The sequence below is a fragment of the Pyrus communis genome, chromosome 2 (assembly GCF_963583255.1).
Source record: "Pyrus communis chromosome 2, drPyrComm1.1, whole genome shotgun sequence".
NCBI lineage: Eukaryota > Viridiplantae > Streptophyta > Magnoliopsida > Rosales > Rosaceae > Pyrus > Pyrus communis.
The window spans coordinates 12663969-12684498 of record NC_084804.1 but is presented as its reverse complement, the minus strand read 5'-3'; the positions used below and the strand labels follow the sequence as shown (position 1 = coordinate 12684498).

At 33.9% G+C, this 20530-nt stretch overlaps 1 protein-coding gene across 1 annotated transcript; it reads right to left on the bottom strand.

The window, feature by feature from the left end:
- Positions 1 to 7865: 7865 nt before the first annotated feature.
- On the bottom strand, positions 7866 to 17273 carry LOC137724779 (RAF-like serine/threonine-protein kinase PRAF). Its single transcript, XM_068463475.1, has 5 exons — positions 17161 to 17273; positions 8972 to 9092; positions 8794 to 8880; positions 8457 to 8585; positions 7866 to 7877 (listed from the first exon to the last, which is right to left on the bottom strand). The coding sequence occupies exons 1-5, from the start codon at positions 17271 to 17273 to the stop codon at positions 7866 to 7868; spliced, it is 462 nt and encodes a 153-aa protein (XP_068319576.1).
- Between the last annotated feature and the right edge of the window lie 3257 nt (positions 17274 to 20530).

Genomic DNA, 20530 nt, shown 5'->3' with positions numbered 1-20530 from the left:
CCCTAATATACAGTGATTGGGTGTTTGTGCATGAGATGTTTTTGTGGCTAGGATTTCGGTTTTGAAGCTTAAGATGTAACTCTAGGCTAAATGCACTATTTTTGTCAAAATCTGAAAATCTTAACCAAGGAACAAATGAAACCTTGAAAACCCTTATAATGGAAGATATGAATATTTTAGACAAAGGGAACAAGGTGACATTTGTCACGAGCCAAAGGGACCTTCACAGATCAAGGGTGAGAGATCCACGCAAGGGAAAAGGTGTCAGATGACCCATGTGGGCTGTTTTATTTTGTGTGCCTAGGCAGTTGGAAAACAGATAAAAATTCTGACTAGACAACTACACTGGACAAAAGTATTTTGGAAAAATAAGCTTGACATGTATATGTAAATGTTTGATTCAAACCTTTTGTAGTGAAGATGGATGTTGCTTTGACGATTTCATTCCAGCAGAAATCTCAGAACAACATTGAACCCTTAACTCTAAATTATGAGCATGTGTGGTAACATTTACAATTTTTTTGACAAGGGAAGCCAAACATTAAACCTAGTACTTAACAATCTCCCTATTTGGCTTTTCTTGACAAAATAACCCCCAAACCTATAACTAGATTCACACTTTCCCCACACTCAAGAAATCATGCAGTGACAAGAGAAGAGCAAGTCATAACTCCTACAACAAACATACATTTCTCGGCAAGAGATATGTGAGATTCATCATGGGTTATTATAACATAAGCTCATGTTAAAAATGGCACAACAAATTGCATGATCAACACAAGTTAGTCCAGTGAAAAGTGATTTAATTTTTTTTCCCTCCATTTTGTCATGGTAAGACAAAGGAAGAAATTGATAAGTGAAGCATAACACGCAAGAAATAAGGGTCAATGTAACTTGATGAAACAAAACAGCCCATAATGGTGCAAAGTTTGGAATCCAAGTGATAATATCTAACAAATTTAAGCGTAAAAGACACAAGAGTAAGATAAAGTCAAAAGAGTAGCAAGATTAATTACAATAGAAACCAAAAGGAAATGGAGTTTCCATTTTAACAACCATTGTTCAATAGATAACGAAATAGAACTCCTCCATAAAACTTGCTCTCACTAAAACCCCTACAAGAGCTCCCCTATAAACTTATAACTCCTCTGATTGTGATAAGTCCTCTAAGCCGACAGAAGATCTAAACTTAGAACTCCTCTAATTGTGATAAGTCCTCTAAGCCGACAGAAGATCTAGTAGCAATGACATCTTCAACAGGAACATCTCCAGGGCATAGATCATGATCAAGACATTCTTCATCTTCATCTTCATCAGTGGAATATATGGACCTAGTGTGCTTGCTCTTCGAAGTAGGAGTGGAAGATAAATGCTGATAGACATTGATGGATACTCCATTTCCTTTAACAGCGTAGGTAGCAGCCATTTAGGCAGCAACAACATTAGAATTACCAGAGGAAGCAACGGTATGATAGGATATAGATGAATGATCTATATGGCGATAAGGGACAAGCTTTGGAGGTCGCAGAGAAAGCTCGAGAACAAATGAAGAAGGATCCGAAGAGGTTTGACTCAGAGATGGCCAAGAGAATGAGTTACTGACAAGTGGTGAAGACGATGGTTGATTAACCAGAAACTTAAAATCAACAAATTGCTTTCTAAGAGAGTTGATTTCAGACTTAAGATATGCTATTTTCTTATCCTGGGAAGCAGTTGATGGTGGGACTGGTCTAAGATCATTATGAGCTACATCACACATGACATTACTGAGATTCATCATATTTATGTCAATGTCCTTAGTGGTTCTAGGACACAGATCATCAGGACGTTTTTGAACACCAACAAGCTCACATAACTAAGTGATCAGACAAAGATGAATGGTGGACCCTCTCTGGTAGGTTGCAGCATGCTTGAACTTAGACAAAATGGACTTGAAAATCAGAAAGCCAAAAAACACATCACAGTGAGTTAACTTGGCAAATAATACTCTGGTTGATTCAAAGGTAGGGTTACCTTTGTTTGATGTACCTACAACATTTCTACGGATAAAGTTAACCAAATCCTATATAAGGGTTTGAGGCAAGACTTTGAAACTAGACCTTTAACAAGAGGAATAGACGGATCAGCATAAGCCTCATGATGGTAGACACTCAGGTCATACTGACTGGTTGCAACATTAAACTTTGATGACACAGAGGCAGAGGACGGATCAAGTTCAATGACCGTACAAATGACAGATGGGTCAAAGGCAACCATGACACTATGAACATAAATAAGACCACTAGACTCAGGAAAAGTTAACAGAATGTTAGAGTGAAACTCTTAAACCATAGACACATTGAAATTAGGATGAGAAGAGTTTACCTTATGAAGTCTGTACCGTTCAACTAAGTTATCAGAGCGGATAGCATCAGCCAAGGAAAGATCTTCCCAGACGATTCGTCGTTCAAGCATGACCTTTCGAGCAGCCATCGTAAAGAAGAAACTCTTAGCTTGAGTGGACAAAAAGATGGGAACCTGGTCATTAGTGTACCTCCTAAGGAATTCCACACAGTTTGAGATTGAGTAAAACGACGAGAGGGCTGAGCACGAGCAGAAGCAGTGTGACCGGTAGTTGGTAGAGAAATTTTCTGGTGAAATGGATTGAGAGTTTGAGACTGGAGGGAAAGAGAACTCAAAGAAAATGGCACAAAAAGAGGTATGGTAAAAACCTAGATGAGTTAGATAAGGTTAAAACCTAGGACGCTGTAAAGACAATTAAGTCCTGCGATGAAAACTAATGGATGAGATGCATCAGGCAAAAACAGACATGCAAAAGACAGGAATGCCCTTAATGAACCTTACCTTTTTAATTAAGACACTTGACTAGTCAGAATATTGAATATAATCACTACTAGACTACATTGGTGCAAGAAGTTGTAACCAAGGGAGAAGATAACACACACACACACACAAAAGAAAACAAACTACGGTTACAACCTAGTACCATTCAAGATATAGCCAACTAAAAATCTCATAGAGAAAGACCCAGAATAAATAGATTTAATAACCAAGCTTCCAATACAACTTTGATAGAAAAAAAATATTTGACAAGGCAAATACATTTGAAAGGAAACATGCAATGCAATACTTCAGAAACAAATCTTTACTGACACACAATGATAGCACAACGCAGATTAACACTTGTTCATACTACAACCATGATGTGTCCAGGTATGGGAAATGGATTGGTGAAAGACAATGAAAAAGCATAGTGTCATGTAACTAAGCAAAAATTTAATTCAAAGGCTAACCAAACTTTTAATAACTCGTTGAGATTAAGAACCAACCTTACAACATAAAGTGAGCAAATATCTAGACACAAAACTACACACAATGAGGAACCCAACCCAATAGAACATTTAAGTTGGCAAGTGATATAGAGCATATAACCAACAATAGGATTTGTGAACATTACATTTTAGCAATCCATGGCACATTTTGAGCCCTTTTAAAGACAGAGAGAAAAGAATTGAACTTTCATGACATTGTATGAGATAATATTTTTGAGAATTTTGAAATTTTGTCTTTCTCCCTTTTCTGAAATTTTGAGAACTTTGCTTATGAGTGAATAGGTTGAAGCTCAGATACATAATTTTACTTTTAAGGAGATCTGAGCATAATGAGAGACAAACTAGGTGGTGTTCTGCATTGGAAAAGACACTTAGCCCAATTTATAGAGAAGAGTTGACACTACACCTCAATCAAGACCAAAGTAAGTTTAACCCTTAAATCAACGAGAGCTTTTGTCAAAAGACACAAAGATTTTTCACAAGCCAATAGCCATAATAGGGAGAACCTTTGACATCGCAGACTCATAGAGAAAGAATTAGTCAAGTTTAATCTACAAAATGCTAACATGTGAGATAGTTAAGAAGTGCACAAAGTGACAAATAGACTTTACTGATGAGGTGATTGACAGGACATATACAAGAACAAGAAAAGTAAACATGTAGACGAATAACAAAATGGAAGCAAGACTACTCAACCTATTCAGTCAAAGGCACAGAAGTCAATAGACCCTCGAAGAATTTTATGTCTTCGATTTTTCAAAAGACTTATGACATTCATAGCTAGCTATTTCTCACATGGCATCACATTTATATCAAAGACATTTCCTCACATAAATCTCCTAAGAGCAAGATATTTGTTCTTAAGACCTTTAGAGATTAAACAATTTACAACACTCAACCAAACAACTAGTGTATAAACTTGATCAGAATGTACATCAAGGGCCAAATCAAGGGTATCAAAATGAGGAACAAGCCATGATGCAAAGATGTAAACAAACAAGGGATATGGAGAAATTACATTCATAAGTGAGATAGAACCATAACTTGGTGTAGTGATAAATTCAGCATCCAACATGAAGGGCAGCTTATCACGAAACAGAGTTGGAGATTGAAAATTTCAAATTCATTCTCTGGATGATGGACTTTGGAAAAAATAGAGCAATAACCCTCAGAGTAAAATACAAGAGGATGTCTTCCCAAGATGTTAGGTTCACACAAAAAGCATTCAGAGACGAAGTCTTGTAATTTTTCACATTGGACCATTTGCTGAAAAGTATCTGTGTTCCAACTTGAGCAATCATCACACTTAGAGGAAACAATTGTGTAGCAATCTTCCTTTGATCTTGGAACCACTAATATGTTCTTCCCAAGTTTATCAACAATTCTGCAACTTATCTTGGAAAAGCAAATTTCATTAGCAACTTCATCACATAGTTGACCAATACTAATGAGATTAGTTGACAATCTAGCCACATAGCAAACATCTTCAAGCATAGGAAGTCCACGAATCTTCACCACTACTTTTCCAACAATCCCAGCTTTGTCTCCATCACCAAACTCAATCATTCCACTTTTGAATGGTACAAGAGATAAAAAGACATCTTTGTCACTTGTCATATGATGAGAGTAATCACTGTTGAGGTGTTAGGTGTCTGGCCTAGAGGATGATGTTGAACTTTGAGCAAAGATTCAAACCTTTTGTAGTGAAGATGGTTAATGTTTTGATGACTGAATTCCAGTAAAAATCCCAGATCAACATTGAACCCTTAACTCTAAATTATGAGCATATATGGTAACATTTATAAATTTTTTGATAAGGGAAGCCAAACATTAAACCTAGTACTTAACAATCTGGAAATAAGCCCAGACGGTGATTCTTCTCAATTAGAGTATCAACAGGTTTGCAATCTAACATACCTGTTTCAGCTAATAAATTAATAACATACTTCCATTGAGATAGAAAAATACCATGCTTGGTTTGTGCTACCTCAATTCCAAGAAAATACTTTAATTTACCCAATTCTTTCATCTCAAATTCAGTATTTAGGTACTTTTGAAGACGTTGTACCTCCTCCTGATCATCACTAGTCACTATCATGTCATCAACATAAATAATCAATGTAGTTAGCTTACCATTTCACGCTTTAGAAACAAAGTATAATCTGAATGACTCTGAAAATACCCAAACTTATTCACTGAACTTGTAAACCTCCCAAACCACGATTTATGAGATTGTTTCAAACCATACAAAGCCTTTCACAATCTGCACATAACATCATTTTTAGGAGATATACCAATACGAGGTGGGACATCTATATAAACTTCCTCTTTAAGATCACTATGAAGGAAAGCATTCTTAACATTAAATTGCAATAAGAGCCAATCTTGGTTTGCTGCTAAGGACAGAAGAACATGTACAATGTTAAGTTTGGCAACATGAGCAAAAGTCTCCTGATAGTCCACACCATAGGTTTGAGTATAACCTTTAGCAACTAATCTAGCTTTGTACCAGTCAATAGAACCATCTACTTTATACTTAATAGTGAACACCCATCTACATCCAACAACTTTCTTCCCATTCGACAATGGAAACAAATCCCAAACGGAATTCTTTTCCAAAGCTTTCATCTCAACATTCATGGCATTAACCCACTTAAGGTCAGACAAAACATCATGCAATTTTGTTAGAACATATAGACTAGATAACTAACTTATGTAAGATGCACTTGGTTAGGATAAACGATAAGTAGACAATATAGTTGTTGATAGGATACTTGGCTTTGGCATGCATATTAGGCTCATATTGTACTTTATGTTTTCCACTATTAACTCGTGGAAGCAACTGATAAGTAGAAGAATCATCAGAATCTACCTCATGTATGTCACCATCTTGTACTAAACCATTAGAAGAATCATCACTAGACGAACCATCAACATGCAACTCGTTAGTCATACCAACAGCAGGCAACTGGTCATCAAAAGGTAATTCGTTAGACATACCAACAATAGGCAACTCGTTGGGCACATCTGACGGGTCATCAGTAGAAATAGTTTCGGGAATGACAGTTGATCGATCGCCATCTATAGCCGATTGGTCAATATCACGCAACATAACAAGTTTCATCCCCAACTCTGCTTGTAACACATCATATATATATATATATATATATATATATCATATCTTCGAATCTGCACGTCACTCCCCATCTTCTGCAAATACAGAACTTCCTTGTGAAAGGTGACATCCATGGTAATATAAGTTTTCTGAGTCAGAGGATGATAACACTTATAGCCTTTCTAATTGTTAGCATATCCAATAAATACACATCGAAGAGCATATGCATCAAGTTTACTCCGTTGATGAGAGTAGACATGCATATACGCCACACACCCAAACACCGTGGGAGGAAGTTTGGATACAAAAACAAGATAAACGTTCTTTTGTAGCACATCAAACGGTGTCTGAAAATCAAGAACCCTACTTGGAACACGATTTCCCAAGTACACAGGAGCCAAAACAGCATGACCCCACAAATGATGAGTAACATATTTATCCAACATCAAGAAGTGGGCAACCTCGATTATTTAACGATTCTTCCATTTTGGACACACCATTTTGTTGAGGTGTAAATGAAGTAGTCATCTGGTGAATAATATCATGATCACGAAAAGAAAAAAAAGCATGCCAAAGTGTGATTCACATATTCTCCTCTATTATCAACCCTGAAGGCTTTAACTTTGGTCTGAAACTGAGTAGTCACCATTGAACAAAATTCTTGAATAAATAAATGGACATCACTCTTATTCTTCATCAAGAACACCCAAGTTAATCGAGTACAGTCATCAATAAAAGTAACAAGTCAACGAAATCTATTAGAAGTAACTCGCTGAACCCCAAACATCAGAATGTATCAAATCAAATGGCAAAGTAGCTTTAGAATCACTTATGGGAAAGGAAGCATGATGACTTTTAGCCATGACACGTGTTTCACACTTGAACTCTTAATCACTACAAGTCGAAACAAAGAAGGAAATAGATGCTTCATATAACTGAATGATGGATGTCCTAAACGTCGATGCCATAACCAAATTTGATGTTTGTCATCCACTTTAGCACTTAGAACTTGATGATTATTTGAACCTGAAACAATAGTATCCTTCATAGTTAAGATGTACAAACCCCCAATTCTTTTACCATGACCAATTATCTTCTGAGTTTGAATGTCTTGAAAATAACACTATGTGAGGTAGAAGTGAGCGGAACAATATAAGGTATTAAGTAATTTTACTACCGACAAAATATTGCACTTAACATAAAAAACAAGTAAAGCATGAACCAATGATGTGAGAGAGATAGTGTCTTCACCCTTCACAGGGGAAGATGCTCCATTTGCACTAGTAATATATGGATCATGAACATAGTCACGTAACTCATCAAACGCTCTAGGGTCACCAGTCATATGATCAGTGGCCCCAGTATCAATTATCCATATATTGGTTCCACTAAGATGCATAACAACACTATGATTATATTTAGCCATTTAGCTAAAACACAAACAATAAAGGCACAAAAAATACGCAGCAGAATTAAGACAATTTACTAGAACAGTGTAGCAGAACTGCTCTGATGCCAAGTTGAATTAAACATGGTAAAATACCAAAAATATATATGACAATATTTGGAAATTTCTTGTATATTCATTAATCTCCAAAGTGGAGTCTATACAAGAGTGACAATTAGTATTATATATGCACTTCATCAATGTATGACAACATATCACTATTTACACTTTAACTAATATATAAATAAATAACTCGCAATAGTAGGGCACAATCAATAGACAATAAGTTATATATAGCTAGCATGCGTTTATCATCTATTAGTCTCACACCAATTCTATTTTTATTAAAAATTTATAGCCGGTTTTATTTGTATATATCTCCTAGACGAAGAGCCATCATCATCAAAGGTTGGTGAACGCACATTTTACAAATCAATAAGAGAAAAGGGACAAGGTAAACCAAACAAAGTCCTACGATTTCTCTTTATATATACACATATAGACAATCGTTTCTCCAGCAAAAATACATGGGCTTAATCTGTCTTGTCTGATTGCTAGGTACCTTCCCCTGAAGTGCATTGGACATGGCTTGCAACCTGTTAGTTATCTCGGTAAATGATGGACGGATGTCAGGATCAGATGACCAGCACTGTTCCATCAGGTTCTTCCGCTCAGAATCACAACGTTCGTTCTTCACAATTCCACCATCATTCACAAGTTTACAAATCAATTGAAAAATTAATATAAAGATTCAAAGTATCCATGTTAAATTGTTAATCTTAATTCAAAGCGAGCAGGGGAAAGATACTCAAAACAGATCCAATGAAATTTTTCTCAACGAAATTTTCTTTTGTAAAAGAATCATTTTATTCGCAATCAGTACTGATAATGTTGATAACTAGGATGGCACCGCAATGCATATTGGCATATGGTTCCTCCCCGGTCAAGATCTCCCGCATTGAAATTCCAAATGAGAAAACATCAACCTGTCAAAATTAATACCATAACGTTAATTACAAAACAAACCATTCGTTTTTGCCTTCTACCTTGCTGACATATATATAAAGTCATACTAACCTTGTCAGAAACCCGGCTCCTGCTGCCATTTAACAGTTCTGGTGCCATCCAAGGAAGAGTTCCTCGCACACCACCAGATACCAAATATTGCGTTTGATTCTCCATAACCAAAATCTCCAACCTAAAAGATCAATCCCCAATCACAGTATTAAATAAACATCTTTTATCCTAGTCCCTAGGGAAAAAAGTAAAATAAAGAAAGAAACATTTTGATATGTGACTAAAATTTCACATAAAACGTTCCACGAGGGATACAAACATGTTCACATTCTGACTTCTACCCTCCATATAAGAGAAAAAAAAAAAAAACTCCTATTAGATCTACCCAATTGCATCAGCCGGGAAACTTTTGGCACCATAATAGTCTACCTAGTTTTAACAAATTTTTCCAATTTTACTACCAGCAATTTTAAAAGAGAGACTTTTCATGAACTTTCAGCCATCTCAAGCTTTTGACATAATTTATGTTCTAACATTATAAAACATTATACCAAATACATGAAGTGGTAGACAGTTCATAGAAAATCATATTTGAGAAAGTCTACCTAGCATTTCTATGTTAGATGAGACAACAAATCCAAGAAAGAAAAAAAGAGAGGAAATTTTTTGCTAAAAAAACCTCTGTATTATTTAGTCGGATTCTCAAAAACGCTAAAACAGAATTTCATCGTTCTTTCCCTTTCTCTCGCGATCTGCTTGTGCGGCCATCTTCTTCTCCAACTGAAATAATCCCTTCTTCTTCTACTTCTTTCTCTTTGTCGATTCATTTCACAAATTCTTATCACTGCTTTTTGGGTTTTCTTCATCGCCATAAGCAAGAACTTGGTTTTTTAACTGCAGACTCCTTCAAAGCTCTGATTTTTGGATAAAAAGCTTGCTTCATTCATGGGTATTTGAGCCTTCTCCCTTTCTGGGTTCTAATTAAAGTGAATCTTCATCTAATTTGATATGGGTATTCTTTGATTTTGCCATTTTTGGAGCTTTTAATCTGGTTCTTGGAAGAGTAGTATAAGAAATTGAGAGGTGGAGTTTTGTTGGACTGAAAGATTCATCATACCTGATCAAGGATGCTTATCTGATATGCCTATCCCAAAATTTGGTCGGTGTATGATTAATTCGTTTTTTTTTTCTTCTTCTGTTTTTCTTTAGTTTTTCCTTTATCCATTTAACATAGGTTATTATGTGAAAAGTTACTAAAATTATTTTGGTTTGAAGTAATTTTTCTCCTTTCTTTTTCACTGATCATCAAAGTTTCAAAGTTTCAAAAATAATAATAGGTAAATTACATTTTGCATTCTCAAGTTTTGGTGCAATTGCAACTTCTTATAACATCTTCAGAACATTTCAATTTCATACTTTTACTATTATTTCATTTTAATTCTGTCCAACTGTCTCAATTTTTGTTAGATTTTCAATTATTTGCTTATGTGGATCTCACGGGCCCCATATACATGTGACATGTGGATCAAAAATTAATAAAATAATTTTTTATTATAAAAGGTCTCTTTCCTTCTTCTCCAACCCACCTACCCTTTACTCTCTCTCTTCTTCTCTTGGTCTCCGCCCATCCCTTACTCTTCCATCCTCGCGCACCGACATCTCCATCCCCGAGGACCAGGAGTCATTGTCTCCATCGCCAACGTCAACTGTTATGGGAGATACTCTTGCCTTAATGGGAGGGAAGTGGAGATGGTTGGAGATTTTGGCAGTAGGTTTTGTGGTTGGGCTGCGGGGGAGAATTGCAGAGGAAAAAGGGTGGGGGGTGTTCTAGAACAGAAAGAGGGAAAAAAGGGTGGAGGGGTTTTGGAACAAAATAAGGAGAAAGGGACTCAAGGAGGAATCACACCTCGTAGTTTTGGATGTGGCTTGCCAGATCAGCCATGGTTTCCTGCGAAAACGGGCACCAAAAATCTTCTAAATTGAAGCAAACCCACCAACTCATTGCCACCACATTTTGGTCTCGAATCTTCGACTGGATCCCTATCGACAAAATCTAACAACACAGAAATACGACGAGGGCTTTGGATCTTCGACCTGGATCCCTATCGACAAAAGCTTCTTCCTCGTTGTCAACTTTGCCGTGGAAAGTTGGGTTCGAGACAGGCCTCTTCGATTTGAGGGCTTGGGGTTTGAAAATCACCAAGCAGAGTCTTGGGCTTTGTTCCATGAGGAACATTGGGTCATGGTGATGGTTTGACATCGATGGGGAACGGCAGTGGAGCCAACGTTTGAGTTGTCTGGATGAGTCAGATCGTCGGAGAAGAAGATGAAAAGGGATTGCAGCCACTGAGTTTGGGGATGGAGATTTTTAGAGACACAAACGAGTGAGAGAGAGATAAGTGGGGTTATTTTGTTTAATTTAGTTTTTTAATTGATTTGTAATATTTAATTGTTTTTATTTGCCTAGTCATAAAAATACATGGATTTTATATATTCCTCGTCATCACTTAACGGTCAAATTAACGGTTTGATTAACGGATGTTTGAAATTGTAATTAAATGATAAGTCAATGTGACTGAAATGTTTTAAAGATGTTGTATGAGGTTGCAATTGCACCCAAACTTGAGGGTGCAAAATGTAATTTACCCAATAATAATAGTTTGAAGAAAATAATAATCGTTTGAAATGCTCCTATTTTGTACAGTGACAGTATAAATAATACGATTATTAGTCCGATTTGCACCAAATGTCCATCTAACTTAGTCAATACTATCTGGTGACTATTTATCCTATCTAACTGAAATAGTCAGACGAGACCTTATATACACACATAAGAGAGGTCAAAGATCTTTGAGCGAACTTAAAGCTTAAGCCTAAGCTAGCTAATCTCTCGTTTAATTTCATCGTTTTGGCGGAAAAGAGAGGAAACATTAGGGGAAAAAATAGATGATTAAAGGTTGAGGAATAGTGTGGAAGAAATAAATGTACACGAGAAAGTACACAAAAAATTATTTGATGGAAACCCTCATATAAAATTATTTGACGAATACTCATTCTGTAACTTTTTACAACATTCAAAATTATTTATGCCTTAGTATATCATTTATAGAGCGTCTTTGTAAAAAATTAGACAAATCTAAAATTATTAAGACATCCAATTGTAATGAAAAAAATTAACGAATAAGGTTTTTAAAAGAAACACTATTACGACTAATATTTAATTCAATGGTCAAATGGTTTCGGATTTAGATGATTTTTTTTGTACATATGATCTTTGAGAAATGCCTACAAGATAGATGGTTGAATCTTTGAAATATGATATAGAGCGGACCTTATAAAAGATCCCCCAAATATGCGTATTTGAGGAATCCCTCAACGGATGGGGACTGATATATATTTTTCCTCTATCACATACCATGTTGAAGAAGGACGTTTATCCTAAGTAGTTTAAATAGTCTTAAAGCTACCTAACGAGTTTAAATAATTTTAGGCCTCTCTATCGTATTGCCAATTGAGTTTAAAAAAGAGAGTTATGATGAAGACATAGAGAACGAAAGAAAATTTTGACGTTGAATAACAAAGAAGTTTTCTAACTGTAATCCTTCAAGAAGATTGAAATTTAAACTAAACCTGGTTTTAGATTACATATTGGTTATAAGATAAATTAGAATTCGATGCCTCATTTTAGATTTTTCTAAATTAAACATCTGTTACTTTTCAACTTTTGATTAAAGTGCTTTTACTTCTAAACAAATTTTATATTCCTGGTATATTCTTAATTTAAGTATTTTATAAATTCTTTTAAATCCATTTCTATGTAAAAAAAAAAAAAATGCACTCAATAATATTCATTAATTTATTGCTATTTTTGTGGAATCTCATCTCTTCCTCAATTTAAGGATTCAATTATATCTACTGGGGTTCAAGATTAATTGGATGAAATATAGTTTTTCCAATTTCCAACTCAACATTTTATATAGATTATAAAAAAACAAGGGTCATTTACAATTAAAATTGAGATGTAGACTAGACAGCCTAATTTCATGCAACTGAAAATAAATTTGAATTTTTTAACAACTACTTATAGTAGAAACGTGAACTAAGAGTTTTCACATTTTTATTTTTATTTAAAATGAGTCCTTATTCCAATAATTAATTATTAAGAGTTGACAAAGTATTTTTTAGTGCAATGTTTTAATGTGAAAAGTTATCTTTTTTTTGGGTTACGCAACTTACACATAACGTACCATAAGTTTTGTACGTACCAAAATAAGGATAATACAACATACTAATAACTTGGTACGTACTAAATAAAGAATTGCATAATGTACCAAAAACAATATTTTATAACGTACCAAAATACTAATACGTACCCAGATTAAATTTATATAACGTACCGAATGATTGTTACATTATATTTAATATATCTTTTTGGTACGTTATATTTAATATATGTGCATGTTATATTTCATAATTGTATGTTAATAGGATGTTTATGTGTTTTTAGAATTTAAAACAACAAATTATTTGAATAAGAAAAATTCATTTGATAAGATAGGATGTATGTATGTGGTGATTTTAGAATATTTGTGATATTATTTTCTGAACTAGTTGGTTAATTAAATACAATAAAAATCATAATTTTTAATTAAAAATTAGTAGAGGAATGTTTGATCAAAAGTTTAAAAGTTATATATGTTTGATTAAAAGAATTCAAATTTGAGGTGTCTATATCAAATTGCCCCTTGATTATAATCCCTTGATATGTTCTTAATTCAAAATAATTAACATACAAATTTTAATTTATTTTTTGACCAAAAAAGAGTTATTTAATTTATTAATTTTATTTAACATTCTTCAAACTTGAAAAACTCAATTAATGTACCTAATGTTAGTACCAAAATATGTGTACTGAAATATATTATATTGAACTAATGTATTTAAATGTTAGTACTGAAATGTATGTACCGAATATATGCACCGAAATGTATTATATTAAATTAATATACCTAAATGTGTGTACCGAAATGTATGCACCGAAATGTTAGTACATAAATGTTTTATATTGAATTAATGTACCTAAATGTTTGTATCAAAATATATGTACCGAAATATGTGTACCTAAATGTATGCACCAAAATGTATTATAATGAATTTAATGTACCTAAATAAAAAAGACAAAGTACTTCGAAATATATTGTATAAAAAAAATTAGTTTATCTAAATGTTTACAACAAAATATATTACGGTAAATAAAATGAAAATTATAATTATAATTAAATAAAAGTAATGCATTAAAAATTAGGAAGATAAAGAAAGAAAACTAAAAAATCAAAATATAATTAATAAATAAGGTTGTTAATGTATCAAGGGATTAAAATTAAATTTTAATCTTATTCATGGTTTTAATAAAAAAATCATCTTTATCAAGAATTAAAATAAAGTTTTTAAAAAATAATTCATGTCTAAAAATACAAAAAGTAAAATACAAAAGTATAATTAATGGTCACTTTTAATACATAAGTTTTTGGTGGAGTTTAATGCGTGGTTAAGTTGGTAACACGTGTTGATTTTGATTTTTACTTTTTGCGTGACAGTTCTAGTGTTGATTAACAGTTCATATGACCGACTATGAAACTTGTGTCAAATAAAATATCTAGTCATTAATGGGTGATTTTTTTTTTTTTTTTGTTTGGATAAGATACAAAAAGTTATATCAACTATTGATGTCACGATACTTTTATATTCATTTTTTAAAATTGACAATATCATACCTCATCTTTAGAATTTGGTCTAATTTTATACCTTCCGTTACTTGGCCGTTTAATTTTCAAATAAATGCTGACGTGATTTGATTCGAAGCCCATTTTCTATTAAAAAATTATTAAAAACTAAAAAAAAAAAAAAATTTGAAAACCCATCAACCCCTCCTCCCCCCCTCCCCCACCCCCACCCCCACCCCACCCCACCTGGAACCCCTGCAACCTAGAAAGAAGAAGAGGAGGAAAAAAAAAAAAAATTCCAACCCAACCCAGTTCGCCCACCCCACCCCCTAACCACCTGCAACCCAGAAAGAAGAAGAAGAGGAAAAAAAAAAATTTCCAACCCAACCCAGTTCGCCCCCCCCCAACCCCCTGCAACCCAAAAAGAAGAAGAAGAAGAAGAAGCAAAAAAAACAAAAAAGAAACCCAACCCAACCCAGTTCGTCCCCACACCCCCCCCCCCCCCACAAACCCAACCCCCCTGCCAACCCCAAATCCACCACTCTCATCCATTCTCCATATCCTCTTCCACAGCCATCCTCCACCTTCTCTGCTCACCCATTTTCCCGTCGACGGGATCTGGGTTTTATTTATTTATTTATTTTTTTGGGGGGTTGGGGGGGGTGGTTTGCAGGTGGGGGGAAGAAGATGAAAATGGAGAGAAGACAAAGATGGGGAGGGGGAGGACGAACAGAGGGTTGTTTTTTTTTTTTTTTTTTTTTTTACTATTTTAATATTTAAAAATATTAAATAATTTTTTTTTTAATTTTTAATAATATTTTAATGATTTTTTTAATAGAAAGTGGGCCTCAAATCAAGTCACGTTAGAATTTAACTGAAAAGTAAACAGCCAAGTAACGGAAGGTATAACATTGGACCAAATTCTAAAGATGAAGTATGACATTGTCAATTTTAAAAGATGAGGTATGAAAGTGTCATGACACCAATAGTTGAGGTAGTTTTTTGTACTTTACCCTTTTTTTTTTCATTGGTTGATTATGAAATTTGAATAAAATATAGGGAATTATTATTAGCACTCCAAAAATCTCATTTGGCACTCCAAACTTTCTATAATTAGAAAGCAAAATACACTTGTGAGGAGTGTAGAATGAAAATTTTGAAGTGCTAATAACAATTAATATATACAAGAAGATTTTCATGATTAAATTGCCTGAAATAGTAAAAGTAATGTTCTTTACTTTTCTGGCATAACATGTTTAACCGCTTTGCAGGTAAAACGTTTGGCTTCTATTTTCAGTTGTACAACCATAAGATCATCTTCAATTTTTAGGTTAAAATTTAAAAATTTTAGCCTAAAAAATTTAGATTTTAATCCATAAATAATTTTTTTTACTCCAACTATTCTGGGTTAAAACTTTATCTCCAGATTATTAAAAAATGAATTTAGATTAATTTTTTTGTATTAAAGTGGCTTTTTTAAAAGAAAAAATTATGTAGACTATCTTACTTTAATTTTATTAACAATTTAACCTAAAAATATTTAGATTAGGACAAATATTGAAAAATCACTAACCGACACCATGAAACTCGTGAAACATTATGAAAGAAATTGAAACACATAAAAGAATTTTTTTTAATTACTTTAGCCGTTGGATTGAAATTTGGACCGTTAGATTTTTTTTTTTTTTACCATTGAATTTCATCAAATTAGATCTTAAGGGTTGGATTTAATGAATTTTTATAAATATAAAACTAAAAAAAAAATATACATATATGATGGGTCAGCCCCACTAACCTGAGAGGGAATTTTAGGCTAAATTTGGCTCATAAATGAGTTTTGAGTTTTAACTCATTTTTTCCCCCAAGGGTTAGAGTAAGTTAGAATAAGTTTAGAACCTAGAATTTGAGTTTTACTTCAAGAATTGGAGTAGGTCTAATGATGGTCACCCAATTTCGCTCATTTTCTTCCACTTAATTCGTTGATGAATTCCTAGACGGCTCTATAGAAAAGGATACGAAGGACAAAGCCAAGGGATTTTCACATATCAATAGTCATGCAGAGCTCTCAATTTGACTGACACGTGGCATTTAGTTATTGTCCACGTAGGACCGCATCACATGTTAACGACTGTTTTAATAGAAAGATTAACAAATGTATAAAAGTATCCTAGAATTATCACTTAAGATACCAGATAAAACAAACTTGATCTATGAAATATTAAAAACAAAAAAACTTCATAATAGTAAACTGAGAATTACCCTAAAATTAATAGAGAGGAGAGAGAGAAATCCCAGCATTTTCTATAAAATCTAGAAAACTACACCAGCATAACCAGAAAATTAGCAGAACACAATGACTACAACTGCTTGTCTGTACTAATTAAAATATAAAACACCATAGTTCATACACATATATGCTATGGTGAGTTTGGATAAACATGGTTGCTTATGATCTTCTTGGTATTTGAGTCTGAACCAGAGCAAAAACATTTGACAATTTGATCAAGCATCATTCTTTTCACTAACCTCTTCTTCACAGGGAAAACACTTCCAGCTTTTGGCTTGAAAATCCATGGCTCAGCCTTGTTGTGGAGTTCCAGCATTTGTTCTTCAAATGGGGTCTTCAACTTCAACTCCATCATGTGCTCCTCCTCTGCTGCATCTGAAACTGATAGTGACCTTGATCACTATAATTGTCCGACTTCTTTGTCTGTCAGAATTACCTGACGCTCTTATTGGATTGATAATGTTTGGCTACAAATGTTGGGATTGGCTCACATATTTTTTATCTATATGTGCCATATGTACGTGTTACAACGATTGAAACTTGTATTGGCGTTGTGGAGTGGGAAGTCTTCAAAGAGAGGACATGATTTGACTGCCACAAGCAAAGTTGGAAGCAGGTTTCGACTTTCTGGGGTTGCATGCAATTGTGCATGCCTTTTCTTTTATGCATTAAATGGAAAATGGATAGGCTAGGTACAACAAAGGGTTTAATAAGGCGTGTGAGTGCTAAAGACCAATTTGGTCTTAGTCGTTGGAGTCAGTTTCATGGGTAGTTGGTGTATGCCTATAACTAAATGCAATATTTGTGCATTTGGTAAGCACCCGGAGTTGAACACACGGGTTGAGAGAAAATCAGAGAGTAAGAATGAAACATCTCTTGGAAGAGAGTAAGTTCTTGGGAAATATAGTGAGAGGGTGTCCAAAAGGTTTTGTGTTTGGATTATGTTGATTAACTCAAGTGTATCTTATACTTGTTATTATCATAGTGAAGAGCAATATATTTTCGGAGACGTTGGCAGGATTTTGCCGAACCTTGAAAAAATTTCAGTGTCTTTATTTTTTGTTTATTTTATTCTACTCAACTGTAGTTTGTGTTGTGGTGCGATTGTCATCTGAATCTGAGTTTTGCACAACCGTGAGCACAACAATAAATCTGTGGAAAACAATGGAACATCTGTGGAAAACAATGGAACATGAAATGCATATGATTGATTGGAAAATTCGATTGGATGCTCTTGAGAAAAATAAAGATTTTCACAATTCAAGTTTTCTCTGTTTGGACAACTTTTTAATAATTTTATTCTTTGATTCTCGTTTTATTTAGTTGATGATTAAAAAGCGAGTACAAATGAATAAAATGAAAGTGTAAAAATTATCATTGTAAGATAGTAAAGAGTTTGTCTGGTATCTAATACCTAGGAGTTAACTGGATTAGATAACTCATAAAATTCTCTGGTATTAATAGTAAATGTAAAGAATTATTTATTTTGAAGAGCTTAGACAACAAAAAAAACATAATGCCTTCTCATCCTACATTTTATAGAGATTGAATTGGATACGGAAAATCCATATTCTACTTGACAAAACATTGCCAAACATCAAATGGTATCATTAACATCAAACCCAGTGTAGTGATTTGTTTCTTTCACTTCGGACTTTACATTATATCATGCATATAGGGGTGGGACCGGAACATCATTTTCTAGGGAATGTACAGAGAAGTATCTTATTATGATTTATGAAAGGAAATATGAGCACCCAGTTTCACGCATGGGTCACTGTGAAGAAAAAAATTTAAGTGTGCTCGGAATGAAGTAGTACATCACATAGTGTATTTTTTCGTATTTCGGATATGCTGAAATTTTTTTCTACTTTCAACTTATCCGTTGATTATTTGATCTGAAAAAAACAAGATTCATGAAATTACCACTACAAGAATATGGAAACGCCTTAAATAGTAGAATGTTTCTTTATTTTCTAGCTTGACATCTCTAACAGTTTTGTATTTTTTTGGCTTATATTGAACCCTTCCAATTGTAAAACGGTAGTCTTACAATTTTAAAAGAGGTATGATATCCATACATCCCATTTTACTTCTCACACACTTTTTTAATTTTCGACCGTCGGATCGGATGAATTGAAGAAGATCAACAAATAGAAATTATCAAGGGGTGTGTGAGAACTAAAATAGGATGTGTGGATAGTACACCCCTTTTAAAATGGTGGTCTTCCAATTTTTCGTAGTTTCTTCCACTCTTTATGAATGACTCTATGAGCATCCAATTTTTACAGTGGTTTAGATGGAGAAGAACTTTGATATGCAACAGAGATTTCATATTGTATCACAAATCAATCGTACACTGTTAAGGGATACCTCCAATGACATCCCCATAAGTTTTCTTCCTCTATCATATGAGAAAGAAGGGAAAAGAGTACAAATGAAAGGAATATTTTTTTTGGGATTATAGCTAACAAGTATGATTTCTCTCATTAGTATCCCATAAAACTGTTATGTTCACTCTAAACCGTTCGTATTATAACTTACAAATTAATTGTATAAGAGAAGAAACATATGTAAAACTTCAGATTAATCATGAATTGGAAAACCCAAATTATGGATTTTATAAGGTTGTTAAAAAATAGATAGAAAGGGCAAAAGAGAACTCACAGCACTATATGACTTGAAAGTCATTGAAATTACAACACACAAATCACCAAGAACACATTAGCAGAATTACAAAAACATTTGCATTGATCTAATCATTGGCTCATATGCTATGGTGGGCTAGGGTAAACGTGGCTGCTGACGATCTTCTTAGCATTTGAGGTTTTAGAGGCTCCAACAGAAGTGTCTGCAACAGACCAAAAACATTGCATAATTTGATCAAGCATCATTCTTTTTACTAACCTTTTCGTCACAGGGAAAACCTCCGGGTTTTTGGTTTGAACATCCATGGCTCAGCCTTGTTGTGGAGTTCCAGCATTTGTTCTTGAGATGGGTTCTTCATCTCCATATCTTTTTTTTTTTTTCCTGTGTTTTATGAGTGTGTTATTGTATGTTTCCGAGTATTGAAAAATTGGAGCCCTTTTTCGAATTTAAATAGGCCAAAAATAACAGAAAAGGCCAAAGAGGGTTGATGGCAGGTCCGTGGAGGGAAGCAGACCATGTGATCTGATCTCGTCACTGTTTTCCTGAGGGTGACATTTTGTATACATCGTCCAATTTGGCACCAAGTCAATTTTTTTTGGAAAATTAGTCCTTTTACAACATAAAAATTAATTCAGAAGAGAGAGTTTGGCAATTTTATATAGCTCGTTATTCAAATTAGTTTAAGTAAAAAAAGATTGTGAGAGATTAACCGTGTTTGGTAATCCTACTTGCATTTTTATAAGTGGTGAGTGGTCATCACCTTATTAATTAGCAAACACAATCCATGATTGGGAATTTTAAGACCATGATCTTCTTAAACTTTTACTAATGCAATTCCTTCAACACCAACAAGTGGATGCATGCTTGGAGCCTTAGAAAAAGTTTTCCTACGTAAGTCTCATTTGATCATCTTCAATTCATTTTTTCTAAAGATTGAAAATTAAGAGAGATGTTTGAAAT

Coding starts and splice junctions, on each gene's coding strand:
- LOC137724779 (XM_068463475.1), bottom strand. CDS start 17,273: ATGGAGTTGAAGTTGAAGACCCCATTTGAAGAACAAATGCTGGAACTC. Junction 9,093..17,160: donor GTTTTCCCTGTGAAGAAGAG/GTTAGTGAAAAG, acceptor TTGATCTTTTAG/GTTGGAGATTTTGGTTATGG. Junction 8,586..8,793: donor TGCATTGCGGTGCCATCCTA/GTTATCAACATT, acceptor GGAATTGTGAAG/AACGAACGTTGTGATTCTGA.